Source organism: Protopterus annectens, chromosome 6.part0 (genome assembly GCF_019279795.1).
Source record: "Protopterus annectens isolate FY-2018-M chromosome 6.part0, PAN1.0, whole genome shotgun sequence".
NCBI lineage: Eukaryota > Metazoa > Chordata > Ceratodontiformes > Protopteridae > Protopterus > Protopterus annectens.
The window spans coordinates 43,269,017-43,285,799 of record NC_056737.1 but is presented as its reverse complement, the minus strand read 5'-3'; the positions used below and the strand labels follow the sequence as shown (position 1 = coordinate 43,285,799).

General features: G+C 37.3%; 1 protein-coding gene across 4 annotated transcripts in view; it reads left to right on the top strand.

Annotated features, from left to right (window-relative positions):
* The window catches only part of LOC122804151 (pleckstrin homology domain-containing family G member 3-like), a 1,602,862-nt gene that overhangs the window by 873,478 nt on the left and 712,601 nt on the right, over nucleotides 1-16,783 (top strand). For all 4 annotated transcript variants that reach the window (XM_044073839.1, XM_044073837.1, XM_044073836.1 and 1 more), the window contains one exon: nucleotides 12,163-12,313. In XM_044073839.1, the coding sequence (XP_043929774.1) occupies nucleotides 12,163-12,313 (151 nt within the window). The remainder of the gene's footprint in view (nucleotides 1-12,162; nucleotides 12,314-16,783) is intronic.

Sequence of the window (16,783 nt, the reverse complement as noted above, 5' to 3'; positions counted from 1 at the left end):
GATGCATGGCCCATTTACTGTACTTTTTAAAAAAAATCCATATACAACCCATGTGACTGTTGTTTTTCAACAAAAATGTTTTAAAATAATGTAGCTTATGTCAAGATTGTCAGAATAATGGAATTGTTGCTCATGAATTAAACTGACTGTAAATGGCAAAACAATGCAAATTATGTCTATGCTGTCTGTATAATGGAACTTTTTACCAGGGCCTTTGTTGAAAAAGTGCACTGTTCATTCATACTTTCCTTTTAAACAAATGTCAATAAATAAATTAAAATAATTATGTCATATTCTGGATACTATCCTCAGACTCTGTTTTGCATTTTATTCCCTTCTGTTACTTGACAGTGACCTAACACTAACTGGGAAGAGTACTGTAGCTGTTCACCAAAAAGCAGTGGAAGCTCCAGACATGACTTCCAGTAACCTAGAGGAAAGTATAAGGCAACTGCATACAGACCTGACTAAAATAAATGAAACACTGATGGGAGTATATCAACTCAAACAATAAAAGGCTGGAAAAAAATGGAAGCAGTTTTAAAAGATATTCAGATAAGGTGATAAAACTGCAAAACTCAGCGGTTGAAATAAAGAAAAGGCTGGCTGAATATGAGACTGCACAAGAAGAGATGTTTCAAAAGTAATAGAATTAGAGGACAGAGCACGTAGAGAAAACCTGTGATTTTCTGCTGTACCCGAGAAGCTGGAAGGAACTGACTGTATTAATTTTATGAAAGTACAAATAAGCAACTGGACTGGTATTCCACAACAGGGATTGTTAATTGAAAGGGCACATCATGTGTATGCTCCAAACCTAGCTATGAGAAAACATCTTAGACCTTTAATAGTCAAAATGCAATCTTACCTGCAGAAGTAGTTGATTTTGACAAAACTGTGGCAAAAAGACAAAATACTAAAAGTGGGAAAAAGAGTGTTTGTGAAGAATGACTACTTATTGTACATCAGGCAGAAGAGAAATAAATTTATCCCGTTATTCAGGGGATGTCAGAAGCAGGCATGAGATTCAAACTGCTGTACCCAGCTATCTTCAAAATATTATTCCCTAGAGGAAGAAAATAATTATTTGATGAAGTACATGCTAAGGAAGAAATACAAACGTTTGTACAGCAAAAACCGCTGGGAATCAGAAGATTCTGCTTCTTGTTGTTTTGGTAATAAAGACCACAGAGAGACTGTGCCATTAAAACCTTTTCCAGTGTTTCAACGGAAGATTCTTGAGAGACGGTGGAAAAGCACAAGAGCTGACTAGAAGAATTGAGACTACATTGGAAATGAAGCAGAGACAGGGTTTGGGAGAAGGAGATGAACAGAAATAGAGCAAGAAAATCTGGAAATATTGGGCTGACTTAGTGTTTGTTAAACTTGTATGGAACTATAAAGCATACACCCTACTTCATGTCATTAACATTTGGAGAATAAAATTAGTTACTTGGAAAGTGACAAATGTGGGATTATAAAGCAGTAATTGTATTTATGAAACATGACAGAACAAGACAATCTGGAAATACTGGACTTTTTTGGACTTTGTTAAACCTATAGGAGACTGTAAAGTATGTGCACTACTTCATGTCATTAATGTTTGGAAAAAATAGGAGAGGGGAAGAGGAGGGAGAAAGTTAACCAAGTAAAACATTTTTTTCTTAATAATATTTAAATGGGGCATGCCTTTCTTTGCATGTTTGTAAGTAAATATTTTCAGTTATTTTTAAGTGTAATGGGTATACTAATATAAATAGGTTTGCCTCCTTTTTCTGTTTCTTTTTCCCTTCTTCTGTCTTTCTCCCTGTTCAGTTTTAAGAAATGTTGATACTGCAATGTAAAAAAAAAGATCTGGTTAAAAGAGCATGACAAAAGAAAAAAAAGTTTGCTTTTTCTCATTCTTGCATAGGGAAATGACTGGGTTAAGGCCATTAGCTAAATATAGTAATACATTTTCAGATAAAGCAAGTAAAGGTAAAAGAATACTGAATATTATAAGGCTTTTTTCTAGTAAACAGTTCTGTGACTGGTTCTCATGTCTGTAACAAATTTGATAACTGAAAGCATTCAAGTGTTCTCCCAGCTGAGAAAGCTATAAAGATAAGACAAAATCATACAGCACTTAATAGTGCACAGACTTAGAACATTTATCTTAGCAGGGGATAAACATTATTTTAGGTTAACTCGAGTCTGTGTGTGGCTGTCAGTTTGGAACATTTGTTCTATTAGGAGGGTAAAACATCAATATTTGAATATGTGCATAGTTTTGTGTGTTAAGTTAATATGTTTTAGGGGGGTACTGGGTGTGTGTATTTTTGTTTGAGGACTTTCAATACAACAAAAATGTTCTGTAAGATATGACATGTATTCAAATGGAAATGACAAAAAACAACTGTATAAAAGATTGACCTGCCAAATAGTACATGCATGTAACAAAAGCCGAAAGTAGACATCTAACAAAAAAGTTGTTGTTCAGCTGTGGGAGTAATAATCTCTCAAGAATGTGATGCTTTCTATAATGTCTGTAAATGTTAATGGCCTCATAGATAAATACAAAAAATAGAGTAGTGAACTATGTTAAAAAATGGAGAGTGCAAATAGCTATGCTACAGGAGACACACTTAGAACTAAATATTTAGAACACTTAGAACCACTATGTAAAACTAACCTAAAACATTTCCTGTCTAACCACTGGTTATGCTCTTGTACCAACCCTGACTAACTATTATTCTCTAATTACCTGTTTCACTCAAAACAAAATATTGTAAACCTCTTTATGCAACTCTCTATAAACTAACCTTTCTTTCTTCATTTGTAACACTGTCACTCCTGAGTACTACTTTCCATGCTTGACTCTTTAAGTCACTTTTTAACGGTACTTTCTTGTAAATTTTGTATTTGGATTTGTAAATTGTTACAAATTACAATTTGTAAATTGTAAATTTTGTTAATCTGGTGATGTAACATTCTATATTAATGCCTTTCTCTAATAGTTGTTATATATGTTTCTGTATGTTTTTTAGTATGTTTTTTTTACTGGAGCTTTTCCCCCCGGGCCTCCACTGAAAATGGACATGTATCTAGTTGGATTAGCCCGGTCAACAAATGTAAAATAAAATAAATAAAAATAAATATGTGTATTTGATAAATAAAGGTTTTCAGGATGGTTATTCAGAGAAATACCTGGGGCAAAGGAAGAGAGAAGTACTTATATTAATTGATTAATTGCAGGAGTAGCTCCAGTAGTAGTAGAAGAGTACAAAAAAGACAATAAAGCTAGAGTTGTAGTACTAAGGGGCTACTGGCAATTTATGAAAATATCTTGCATGGAAGATGTGAATTCAGTTCTAGGAGTTCCGAATGAATTTACGTCATTCCACAAGATACAAAAACTGGGCTAGGCTAGACAGAATTTACATTTCACAGGAATATGTGCATATAATTGAAGGCCTTGATACGCACCCAATAACTGTTTCAGATCATGCACCAGCAATAACTAAAATAAAAATACAGGGTAATGACATAAAAATGTGACACTGGCGCTTTCCCAGTTTTCTGTTGCAAGAAAAGGAATTTAAGGAAATGGTAGTGGAAATTATTCAGGAGCTATTACAGAAGATAGGAATGTCTTCTGAAACTATAGGTAGAGTATGGGATAAAATTCAAGTGGAGTTTAAAAATGGGGTAGAAATAAAACAGAGATATGGCTAAGAAGTAACAAGAATTATCTAGAGGGACTGACAAACGTTAATATATTGCAAAATAGGGAGAAATCTCACAGAACAAGAGGAGGAGCAACTGCAGAGTGCTAAACAGAAAATAAGGAATTACGTTGATATGCATGAGTTTAGAAAGAGGTTAGAAAGAGTGCTGTTTTTTTTCTGATAACTCAAGAACACAACAACTGTTAGCACAACGACTCAGGCAACAGAAAGTAGAAAGGGCTGTCACCAAGCCTAGGGAGCCTATAACAGTGAAGATAAGGGAGCCTGTACAAGTAATAGAAATGTTTCAGAATTTGTTTGAAAGTCTATATAAAGTAGAGAAATATGGAAATCAAGAAAAGGTACAAATGGAAATGCTTATGGAAGAGTTAAATATTCCAAGGTTAGAGGTAGAGGAGGCTCAATTACTAACAGTTAGGATAGGAGGAGATGAGATAAAAATGGTGATGTATAACCAATCTACATGAAAGTCACCAGGAATAAATGGTACTCCAGTGGAAGTTTGGAAGCTAGAAGGGAAAAAACTGAAGTACCAACATCCTGGAAGAAAGTGGTGGTAGCTGTAAAACGTAAAGAGGGTAAAGATCTATCAGATCTAACTTCATACAGGCCCATTTCATTACTAAACTATGGTTATAAGGTGTTTGTCTATAATGGCTAAAAGAATGGCAAAAGTGATGCCAAAATTGATATATATGGATCAGTGTGGTTTTGTGGACAGGTGGCAAACATTTGACAACATTAACAGAACACTGATGATCCATAAGGAAGCAGAATGTAAGAAAATACCACAGTTGTTGGTCAGTATTGATGCAGAGAAAGCATTTGACAGAGTAACTGGGACTTTATGAGCAGAACAATGGCAGCATTTGCATTCCCTGATAAAATTGTAAGGTTGATTAAGAGGATAAATGAGAGATCGGAGGCAAAAATTAAAGTGGGTGGGGGCTTCTCTGATAATCTCTGCTTGAGCAGAGGAAGCAGGCAGAGGTGTTCTTTCTCCACTTTGTTATTTGCATTTCTGTTTAGAACCATTGGCAAAGAAAATAAGAGACTCAAAAATTCAAGGATATAATTGGCATGGTAGTCAAGAAAAGCTGACTCTATATGCAGATGACATTGTTTTATACCTGACAAAACTAGAAAGGGACATTAGAGTGCTATGGAACATATAGAGACAGTTTAAAATCTTTTCTGGATACAAACTAAAACAAACGCAATAGAGCTAAATGATGTACCCCTGTAAAAACTGGTTCAGCGATATCCATACTTATGGGGACATGATAAAATGAAGTATTTGGGAGTATGGATTAAAATGATTCTGGTGTGGTAGTTAAGGATATATGGGAAGAGACTGAAAAGATAATACAAAAATTGAGAAAATGGAAGCTCTGTTATATAAATATCAGTAGTAACATACAAGCAGTTAAAATGGTTGTAGTCCTTTAGTCTTATACACAGGTCAGGAATATTTTTATCAACCAGATGAAAAGTTGGGGACAGCAATTAATAAAGAGATGAAGGATTTTATCTGGGAGTAGAAGGTGTCAAGAGTGAAGAAGGATAAGCTTATTCTTCCAATGGAACAGGGCAAATTAGGATTACCCGATTTGAAGGGGTATTTCAGAGCAACACAGTTAAGGCTCCTATACACAGCATAAGCAGAAAACTATAATAAAAAGTGGAAAGAGATGATGAAATGGGGGAAGCTCAAGAAACAAGGAGAGACTGGGATTTTGGATGCAGATGTCTAAGTAGAATAACAACATTCATACAGAATATTATAGTTCTAAAAGTAGCAGAAAGGGTTCCAAGAAATAAGCCAACATGGGAATGGAGAAAGGAGATTCTGCCATTAGGGTGACTGCAATTAGGGATACAGACAATAGGCAAGAGGGGGCTGGAATTTATTAGAGAAAACTGGCAAAGGAATCAAGGTATTGGGAGTAAATAACCAGAGGGGGAAAGATAATAGAATGGGAAGACGTCAAGAACTTATTTGGACTGCAGGTTAGTGATTGCCTTCACTGTCAAGGATTGATATCAAAGTATAGGCAGAGAAAAATAAATAAGGGGGGTCCTAAAGAAAAGACCACCACTGGTAGAGTTTTTAGTAGATTATAGAACTGAAGTTGCCATTAAGAAAGGAATAATTAGTAGAACATATAAAATATTGCATGATAATTATAAGAATCAATCAGAAGAGGTTAGAAAAGATTGGAAAGAGAAAGTGAATAAGCAATTCACAAAGAAACTATGGGGGGGGATATATGTATGCCTCCCAAATATGCAACAAAGTGTAGAAGATTTAGGATCTTACTTGGAAGTGTTTACATAGAGTTACCGAATAGCTGGGTAACTACAGCAGAGCTAGTAAGAGAGATGGCTAGAAAGGTGCTTGGTGTGACATCTGGAAAGAGGAAGGAGGACAAGGAGACCTGGTGGTGGAATGAAGAAGTACAGGAGAGTATACAGAGAAAGAGATTGGCGAAGAAGAAGAAGTGGGATTGTCAAAGAGATGAAGAAAGTAGACAAGAGTATAAGGAGATGAGGTGCATGGCAAAGAGAGAGGTGGCAAAGGCTAAGGAGTATGAAGAGTTGTATAAAAGGTTGGACACTAAGGAGGGAGAAAAGGACCTGTACCGATTGGCTAGACAGAGGGACCGAGCTAGTAAAAATGTGCAGCAGGTAAGGGTGATAAAGGATAATGAGGGAAATGTACTCACAAGCGAGGAGAGTGTGTTGAGCAGATGGAAAGAGTACTTTGAGGGGCTGATGAATGAAAAGAATGAGAGGGAGAGAAGGTTGGATGATGAGCGGATAGTGAATCATGAAGTTAAGTGGATTAGCAAGGAAGAAGTAAGGATAGCTATGAAGAGGTTGAAGAACGGAAAGGCTGTTGGTCCAGATGACATACCTGTGGAAGCATGGAGGTGTTTAGGTGAAATGGCAGTGGAGTTTTTAACTAGATTGTTTAATGAAATCTTGGAAAGTGAGAGGATGCCTGAGGAATGGAGAAAAAGTGTTTTGGCACCGATTTTTAAGAATAAGGGTGATGTGCAGAGCTGTAGTAACTACAGAGGGATTAAATTGATCAGTCGCAGCATGAAGTTATGGGAAAGAGTAGTGGAAGCTAGGTTAAGAAGGGAGGTGATAATTAGTGATCAGCAGTATGGTTTCATGCCAGGAAAGAGCACTACAGATGTTTGCTCTGAGAGTGTTGATGGAGAAGTACAGAGAAGGTCAGAAGGAGTTGCATTGGGTCTTTGTGGATTTAGAGAAAGCATATGACAGGGTGTCTAGAGAAGAGTTGTGGTATTGTATGAAGAAGTCGTGAGTGTCAGAGAAGTATGTAAGAGTGGTACAGGATATGTACGAGGGTAGTGTGACAGCGGTGGTCTGCGATGGGAGTGACGGATGCGTTTAAGGTGGAGGTGGGGTTACATCAAGGATCAGCTCTGAGCCCTTTCTTATTTGCAATGGTGATGGACAGGTTGACAGACGAGACCAGACAGGAATCCATGTGGACTATGATGTTTGCAGATGACATCATGATCTGTAGTGAGAGTAAGGAACAGGTGGAGGAGACCATGGAGAGGTGGAGGTATGCTCTAGAGAGAAGAGGAATGAAGGTCATCAGGACTAAAACAGAATATATGTGTGTGAATGAGAGGGAGGATAGAGGAATGGTGAGGATGCAGGGAGTAGAGGTGGCGAAGGTGGATGAGTTTAAGTACTTGGGATCAACAGTTCAGAGTAATGGTGAGTGTGGAAGAGAGGTGAAGAAGAGAGTACAGGCAGGATGGAGTCAGTGGAGAAGAGTGTCAGGAGTGATTTGTGACAGACGAGTACCAGTAAGAGTGAAAGGGAAGGTCTATAAGAGGGTAGTGAGACCAGCTATGTTATATGGGTTGGAGACGGTGGCACTGACAAAAAGGCAGGAGTCAGAGCTTGACATTGCAGAGTTGAAGATGTTAAGATTTGCACTGGGTGTGACGAGGATGGACAGGATTAAGAATAAGTATGTTAGGGGGTCAGCCCAGGTCTGGAAGGTTTGGAGACAAAGCCAGAGAGGCAAGATTACGTTGGTTTGGACATGTGTTGAGGAGGGATGCAGAGTATATTGGGGGAAAAGATGCTAAGGATGAAGTTGCCAGGTAACAGGAAAAGAGGAAGGCCTAAGATAAGGTTTATGGATGTGGCAAGAGAGGACATGCAGGTGGTTGGTGTGACAGAGCAAGATGCAGAGGACAGGAAGAAATGGAAACAGTTGATTTGCTGTGGCGACCCCTAATCGGAGCAGCCGAAAGAAAAAGAAGACGACTTGGAAGTGTTTACATAGGTTTTTTTTATACCCCAAGTAGACTCCAAAGAATTTTTCCTCAGATAGACAGCAAATGTTGGAGGTGTGATGGGGAAGAAAGAGGTAATTGGGAACATATTTTCTTGGAGAGTAATGAGTTGGCAGACTTTAAAGATTCCCTGCAGACTGCTCTGTCTGAGATGCTGGATGAGCAAACTGGGGTAAGTAAGGAAATTATTTTTTTGAGCTGTGATGCAGACTCGGAATTGCCTAGACATTGTAAGGCTTTGCTGAGTCTAATTGTGATGGCTGCCAAAAAAATTGCAACTTTACTAGAAGTAGTGAAGATTGTATTTTATTTATTTATTTAACATTTGTTTATTGGGATAGTCCGACTAGGTTAATTGCCCATTTCCAGCGGAGGCCCGAGGAGAAAAGCTTCATAGACTTAAACAGTAAAGTGCAATACAGAGAAACAGTAAAGTACAGTACAGGAAAACTATTTAGTTAGATATAATAGTACAAACTACAAACGTCTAATAAAGGCAGCACATATAATACTAGTACAAACTGTAATGATCTAATAAAGGGAACACATATATACTGCTGATAAAAAATTTAAGAACAAGAAATTAGTAACTGTCATGTAAATTAAAGGAATAATTAATAAATGAAAAATATAAATACACACACATGCAGTGAATTATACTAGAAATATTGGGTTAACTATGACTGCTTTGGATTGGATATATATAGTTTTGCAGAGGAGAAAGGTGTTTTTATAGTCTAAGATAGTAATAGGTAATTAATATTTTAAGTATTGAGTTAGAGATAAGCGTATAAAGCTGTGTGTGTAAAGACCAACAGTTGTTGACAGTTGAGCTTTGATAGGAAAATAGGAGATAAAGGAAAATGATAGTAACAGAGATAAAACAACTGGAATTAGGATCTTTAGAAAAGGGTAGGAGCAAACTAGTTATTTGTTTACCACGAAAGACCGACTGGACCAGAAGCCCATTTTCAGTGGAGGCCCGGGGAGAAAAGCTCCACAGAAGTATAAGCAATATACAATAATTAGTACAGTAGTATACATATAGTAAAATGCAGAATACACATCATCTAGTTAGTATATACAAAGAAGTATTCAGTACAGTTTTCTAGTAGATACAGGTTCAAAAAGAAAAACACAAGCATTTCAGTAAAGATCACTGTGAGAAAAAGTTAGTACTGTGTACATATTAAATAATAGTTATGAACAAATTACATAGAAAAAATGGGTAGTGTGGGATCAATACATGCAGAGGAGGTGCGAGGTTTAAAAGAAGGCAGGAATTGAATGAGCTATGTAATGGTTGACTGAGCATGACTGAATATATTATAAGTGATATGCAATGTTTGCTGCTACAGCTGTTGGCATGGTTTGTAATGTATAATATTTGCAACTGTAAAAAAAAGGCCTTTGTCAAGGACTTCTGGCTAACCAAGTTTGCAGATGATAGCAAATTATAAGTAGTCATAGAATCCCCCCCCAGGATGCTAACATTCTGCTGGAAGGAGTAGGACAGAAAACTAACTGATGCCACAGCTTAAAGCTCAATGCCAAGAAATGCATAATAGTTCCCTTTGGGAAGTTGGCCACTATAGTAAATTTCCTCATCGATAACACACCCCTAAGAGTAAAAGCAGAAGTCATGGATTTAGTTGTGTGTATAGATAGTAAGCTGGCTTTTGACCAACATGTGTTTAAGGTAGTAAGGAAATCATTGTTTGCTGCTCATCTTATAAGCAAGGGCATGGCATTTAGGTCCAAGGAGACATCATTGTTCCATTGTATTCAGCCCCCATCAATTCCATTATTGTGTACAGCGCCCCCTTCAGTATGTACCTGATCAGGCACATGCAACAACTGGAATGTCCACAGAGGTTCCTCACAAAAAGCATACAGAGCATAAGCAGCATGTCCTATGCAGATCGCCTCAAAACCCTATCTCTATACTGTGTTTCCTACAAGACTGTTTAGAGGTGATCTATGCCTGGCATACAAGGGATCCTTAGACCCACTCTGATCAACCTTTTGTGTATCTGCAAAATGAATAGTATTAAAATTATTAGGTCTGTGGATGTTGGAGGCACACTTATGTTTCAGAGAATATTCCCTACCTAACTCTATTCAGAAGAAACATGGACCATTAGATGCATGTCTGATGGACTGAGGCAGCCTGTAAATCTTACTCTATCTTACATATACTCCTTAAAATAACCTTGAAGACACACAAACGTGGGATAGAATCAGGATGCTTGGCTATGCTTACACCTATGAACCTATAAAGATTACTAGATTAGTTATGATTACAGCATAAAGTTTAGTAGACACCATGATCAACTGGCATGCATTAAATGCAGTATAGCTTGTCTGTGTTTATTTCCAGGCTTAGTTAACTTTGAATTGAAAGCACTTCAAATATACAGGAATGAATTCCCAGCAGTGACTTTAGGGATTTGAATTTGATATGACTTGCACAATACCTGAATGAGTCATATCTCATTATATTTATGTATCAATTAGAAACAACAATCTGCTGGCTGTTTTTACCAGTGAAATGATGTACTGTAATGTTTCTTTCATATAGCATTGCTCAACAGCAAATTTAGCATTTGTAGATAAGACCATTCTGTTAATTTGCTTCCTCTGTCATAGCGTTAATAGCAGAACAAATAATTCAGTCAAGATTATCTCTCTTTTTAAAGAGTTTAACCTACATAAACTTTGAAAAGTCCTTTTCATATTTGAGCTTGTAGTACCTTTTCCCCACAGAAATCTTATGAGTGTTCAGTACCTCCGTGTTGTCTCATTCATCCAGTAAATAAACCTAGTTTTGGTCTGTAGTGTTACGTGGGAAATGGTCATTGCATCTGCAGGCCAGTTTAGGAAACTTCTTATATCAGTGGTTCTCTTCCCTGACTTTCTGATCTCAAATCTAGTGAAGATGCAGATGTCCTTCGTGTTTCACTGTTGCAGTCATCACATTTGGGTTATCCCTGCCAGGGCAGCCCTTGGTCGGCCCGAATACCAGAGGCTTAGAATTTCTGCGTTGGTTGCTGTCGCTTGAGGACTGACATCAGGTCATCAGTAGTATAAAGTAAGGCAGCTGTTGCGCACCTATTGTGGTGTTATGGATCTGTGGTTAATTGTTGAACACCAGGTTCATTGAACAACTGTTCGTCATCGACTACTACTTGTTGAAACTTAATTTAATGGCATATCATCGTAATGATTTTCTTTGAACGATGATAGTTGGCCAACGTATAGGAAGCATAAACAAATAATTACTTACCAGTAACTAAACTGTAAGGAAATCTGCCCTTTCCCCACTGCCGTGCTATCTCAGAGTTGATAAATATAATTGGGGGGGGGGTGGAGGGAAGCAGCCCCCCACAAGAGGAACATTATGTAAACATGAGACACTCATTTTATGGGGGCTCCGCCCCCCACATCCTCGCTAATTATATATATTCAACAAGTAGTTTTAGACAGACATTCGATTAACATGCTGTTCGACGATTAACCATAGACCCGTGATGTTACAATTAAGTTACGATATTCACAGGCAAAGTAATTGATTTGGCTAGTCAGTGTTTTTTCTCATCAAGTGAGAACCCATGCATGACGATTTTTTTCCAACTGTGTTGGAAATGTGCACACTTGTATGATGAAAAAAACTTTGAAGAGGGGTACTGGATTTGATCAACACGAAATGGATTCCATATATTTAAATGTTTAGGTCAATTTTAAGTGTACTAATTTGTGTGTCTCTTGACATGAAATGGTCTAAATCTGCAAAGCTAGTCATATATTGACTTTGCCATTAAAGCTAAAAAACATTGTTATTTACAAGTATTGTATTACTGTAGGTACTATGCTAACTTAACTAAATATTCATGACAAAAAGCTTTTTAATTAATGCTTTGCTTTTAAACAGAGTTTTGTATCAATTTTCAGATGATGTGATTTTCATATGGAGCTTTTCGGCAACTGCTGAATAATTGGGCTTTTTTTTTATTATAAATGTTTATTATGTGCACATATTTTGCTTGTCTTATAACATTTGCCAATTTTTTGTTTTCGTTTAGTTCTGTCGCTGTTCTGACGGAATGTATGAGAAATAAGGTTCTGTCCAAGTTCTTCAGCGATAGACAAGCATCATTAAAACAATCCCTTCCCCTTGGATCGTACCTGCTCAAACCAGTGCAGAGAGTTCTCAAATATCATCTGCTTCTACAGGTAAATGATGCTGGTTAGCCAAACATTATTTATTAATCATGTTAGCCATGCCCCTTTAATTCATTGGCACAGCACTTTGGATTGTTCTGTTATCTCAAAAAGAAGAATGTGTGTCTGATAATGTGAATAACTTATGTTCCTGGGTCACGGAAGGAAGAGCACTACATATTAGGCAATCAGAAGGACGAAACACCAAATCTAAACAATGTTGAGAGGTACAGTAAGAAGTCGGAAGAGGGCAAATTGGCAAATTTCAATGTGACAATTAATACAAGCTGTGGGGTAAAAATTTATTCTGCGGGATAATAACCTGTGTCTAACTCAAGGGCTCCATGCTTTTTATTTTGTCCTGTGTATCATGTTGGATGCTATGCAAATGCTTTTTATTTACTCGGGGTTCAGCTGCTTGTTGTGGCTCATTTACTTGCAGTGGACCGCCCATGTGTGTATTCAAGTGTGAGACACTCCAATACACAGACTCTAAAAATAAAAGTTCTTCAAGTCTGTGTGACCTGAGAGGTAGTAGTATACTTATAATCCAGGGGTGCTGTGGCAGACCCTTTATGTCAGGATGCCTGCATTATAATACTTTTTAAGCTGTCTGCTGATTGAATCTGTTCTTTGGTTTGAATGATCAGCAGCAAGTCAGTGACATTTCAACAGTTAGTAAAGTAAACCTAATGCTGTGTACACAAACAGTTAGTAAAGTAAACCCACTGCTGTGTACATGAACAGTTAGTAAAGTAAACCCAATGCTGTGTACATGAACAGTTAGTAAAGTAAACCCAATGCTGTGCACATGAACAGTTAGTAAAGTAAACCCACTGCTGTGTACATGAACAGTTAGTAAAGTAAACCCAATGCTGTGTACATGAACAGTTAGTAAAATAAACCCAATGCTGTGTACATGAACAGTTAGTAAAGTAAACCCACTGCTGTGTACATGAACAGTTAGTAAAGTAAACCCAATGCTGTGTACATGAACAGTTAGTAAAGTAAACCCAATGCTGTGTACATGCACAGTTAGTAAAGTAAACCCAGTGCTGTGTACATGCACAGTTAGTAAAGTAAACCCAATGCTATGTACATGCACAGTTAGTAAAGTAAACCCAATGCTGTGTACACGAACAGTTAGTACAATAAATCCAATTCTGTGTACACGAATAGTTAGTAAAACAAATCCAGTGCTGTGTACACGAACAGTTAGTAAAGTAAACCCACTGCTGTGTACATGAACAGTTAGTAAAGTAAACCCAATGCTGTGTACATGAACAGTTAGTAAAGTAAACCCAATGCTGTGTACATGCACAGTTAGTAAAGTAAACCCAGTGCTGTGTACATGAACAGTTAGTAAAGTAAACCGAATGCTATGTACATGCACAGTTAGTAAAGTAAACCCAATGCTGTGTACACGGACAGTTAGTAAAATAAATCCAATTCTGTATACACGAACAGTTAGTAAAGTAAATCCAATGCGGTGTACACTAACAGTTAGTAAAGTAAACCCAATGCTGTGTACACAAACAGTTAGTAAAGTAAACCCACTGCTGTGTACATGAACAGTTAGTAAAGTAAACCCAATGCTGTGTACATGAACAGTTAGCAAAATTATGCTGTGTGCATGAACAGTTAGCAAGGTAAACCCAATGTTGTGTACTTGAACAGTTAGTAAAGTAAACCCAATGCTCTGTACATGAACATTTAGTAGCGTAAACTCAATGCTGTGTACATGAACAGTTAGTAAATTTGTAAACCCAATGCTGTGTACACAAACAGTAAAATAAACCCAATGCTGTGTACATGAACAGTTAGTAAAGTAAACCCAATGCTGTGTACATGAACAGTTAGTAAAGTAAACCCAGTGCTATGTACATGAACAGTTAGTAAAGTAAATCCAGTGCTGTGTACATGAACAGTTAGTAAAGTAAATCCAGTGCTGTGTACATGAACAGTTAGTAACGTAAACCCAATGCTGTGTACATGAACAGTTAGTAAAGTAAACCCAATGCTGTGTACATGAACAGTTAGTAAAGTAAACCCAATGCTGTGTACATGCACAGTTAGTAAAGTAAATCCAATGCTGTGTACATGAACAGTTAGTAAAGTAAATCCAGTGCTGTGTACATGAACAGTTAGTAACGTAAACCCAATGCTGTGTACATGAACAGTTAGTAAAGTAAACCCAATGCTGTGTACATGAACAGTTAGTAAAGTAAACCCAATGCTGTGTACATGCACAGTTAGTAAAGTAAACCCAATGCTGTGTACATGCACAGTTAGTAAAGTAAACCCAGTGCTGTGTACATGAACAATTAGTAAAATAAACCCAATGCTGTGTACACGAACAGTTAGTAAAGTAAACCCAATGTTGTGTACATGAACAGTTTAAAGTAAACCCAATGCTGTGTACATGAACAGTTAGTAAAGTATACCCAATGCTGTGTACACGAACAGTTAGTAAAATAAACCCAATGCTGTGTGCACAAACAGTAAAATAAATCCAATGCTGTGTACATGAACAATTAGCAAAATAAACTCACTGCTGTGTACATGAACAGTTAGTAAAGTAAACCCAATGCTGTGTACATGAACAGTTAGTAAAATAAATCCAATGCTCTGTACATGAACAGTTAGTAAAGTAAACCCACTGCTGTGTACTTCATTATTTTACTCTGGTCTTTAAAGTAGCAGTTTATATGCTGATGAATGAAACTGCTCAATTTTTATAGAAAACCCAACAGAAAATGCATAGGAAAACAAGAAGCAGAAATTAAAGTCATACATCCCTCTTGCTTGACCTGTTATTACCCCTTAAATTTCATTTTTATGCTTCCACTGCATTTTAATGAAAGCTAAACTGCTTGAAGCTTGAAGTGGACAAGACAAAAAAATGAGCTGAAGCTTCAACCAGATTCAAAAATCAAACAAAATAAAAGCATCTTTTCAGAAGGACAAACCTCTTTCCTTGAGTCCTCCTTCCTTATGTATGCAAACAAATTGGTTTCGGATGTACAAAGAACAAAGAAAGGCCTCATAATGTTGAGTCACTGCCATACCATACCATACCAACATTTTCTCCCAATGGAGGGCAGTGACTGGTGAGTTGCAAACTGTGGAAGTATATTCAGAAATTTGAAACCAGATCCAGTTGGCACTCAACCAAGTGTAGGGAAGTTGATGTTTACACTATAGCTTGTGTGTTACATGTCACCTCTCAGTCTACTCCCCTACACATGTGCGCGTGCACACACACACACACACACACACACACACACACACACACACTATAGTGGTGCGTCATGTCACCACTGTAAATCAGAATTCAGCAGTGACAAAGGATTCTTTTATTTGTTGCCTTCGGACTAAATTATAAGGTTTGGTTCAGTATATGTGATAAGGAATCATCCTGATATCTGAAGTACAACTACAGAGACCAGCAGATGATATTCTTTTCCTCCAGGTATAAGGATGCATGCTGATACATGGAGTCATACTGATAATACTGCAGAGGCCAGCAGATGCTATTATAACCCTTCCTTAATACAGCAGTCATCTTGACAATGCTGTAAACGTCATGTGTCAGAAGAAGCATACTGGAAATACAGTTTTCTTCATAGCTGAGGACTGTTTCCTCTACAAATGCCCCTCTCATCTCTGACAAATGAAGCTTGTTTATGAAGCTGAGACATAAGTTGTGACATCATACCTAATCCTCCTGTGACCTAAAGTGTGACATCATATCTAATCCTCCTGTGCTTCCTGTATAGAGCTTTTGTATGTTTACACTCTGTGATAAAAAAACACTTATTCCATGACAAAATGTTGCATTCATTTTTCTGCTTCCCTGTCAGGTGCATGTGTTGCACAGGTTCTGAATGTAGCTTTTCTGACTGGAACACCAGAGTAACTCCCTGATTCCTTTGTTAATTTTTCTCCTTTTTACTATGAAATTCTGACACTGTTTAATTAATAGTTCTGGTGCCATAGCATTTTAATACAATTTAACCATCCTAATCAGAAACATTGCCATGGTAGCAGTTTTAAATTCTGAGACTTGAAAGTGTGAGTCGCATAATAGTGAGATGGAATGTATGGAAATGGGGAACATGTACACATAATTTGCCATCACTTTGTCTTGGAGTATTCTTTTCTCCAACATATGGCAATCTTGGATGCAGTATGTGTAAGTACCATGGGTGTGAGGGATGCAACTTCTCACATTAGGGGGTGCATGGTGCTTGCCATGCCTTGTAAACTTGATGGGTCAAATTGGATATGGCTTTCTGCTATAAATTGAACTAACATAATTTACAAAAGGCACCATTGCTGTAGTTTTTTTTATAATTTTTTATGTATTTATGGAACATGGATCATAGTGATGGTGAAGGGTATCTTCATTCCACTGTTATCTATAAATTTTAACATCTGTAAATTCTTTCCAGTTGTGGTTTAACCCCTATAGCACACACC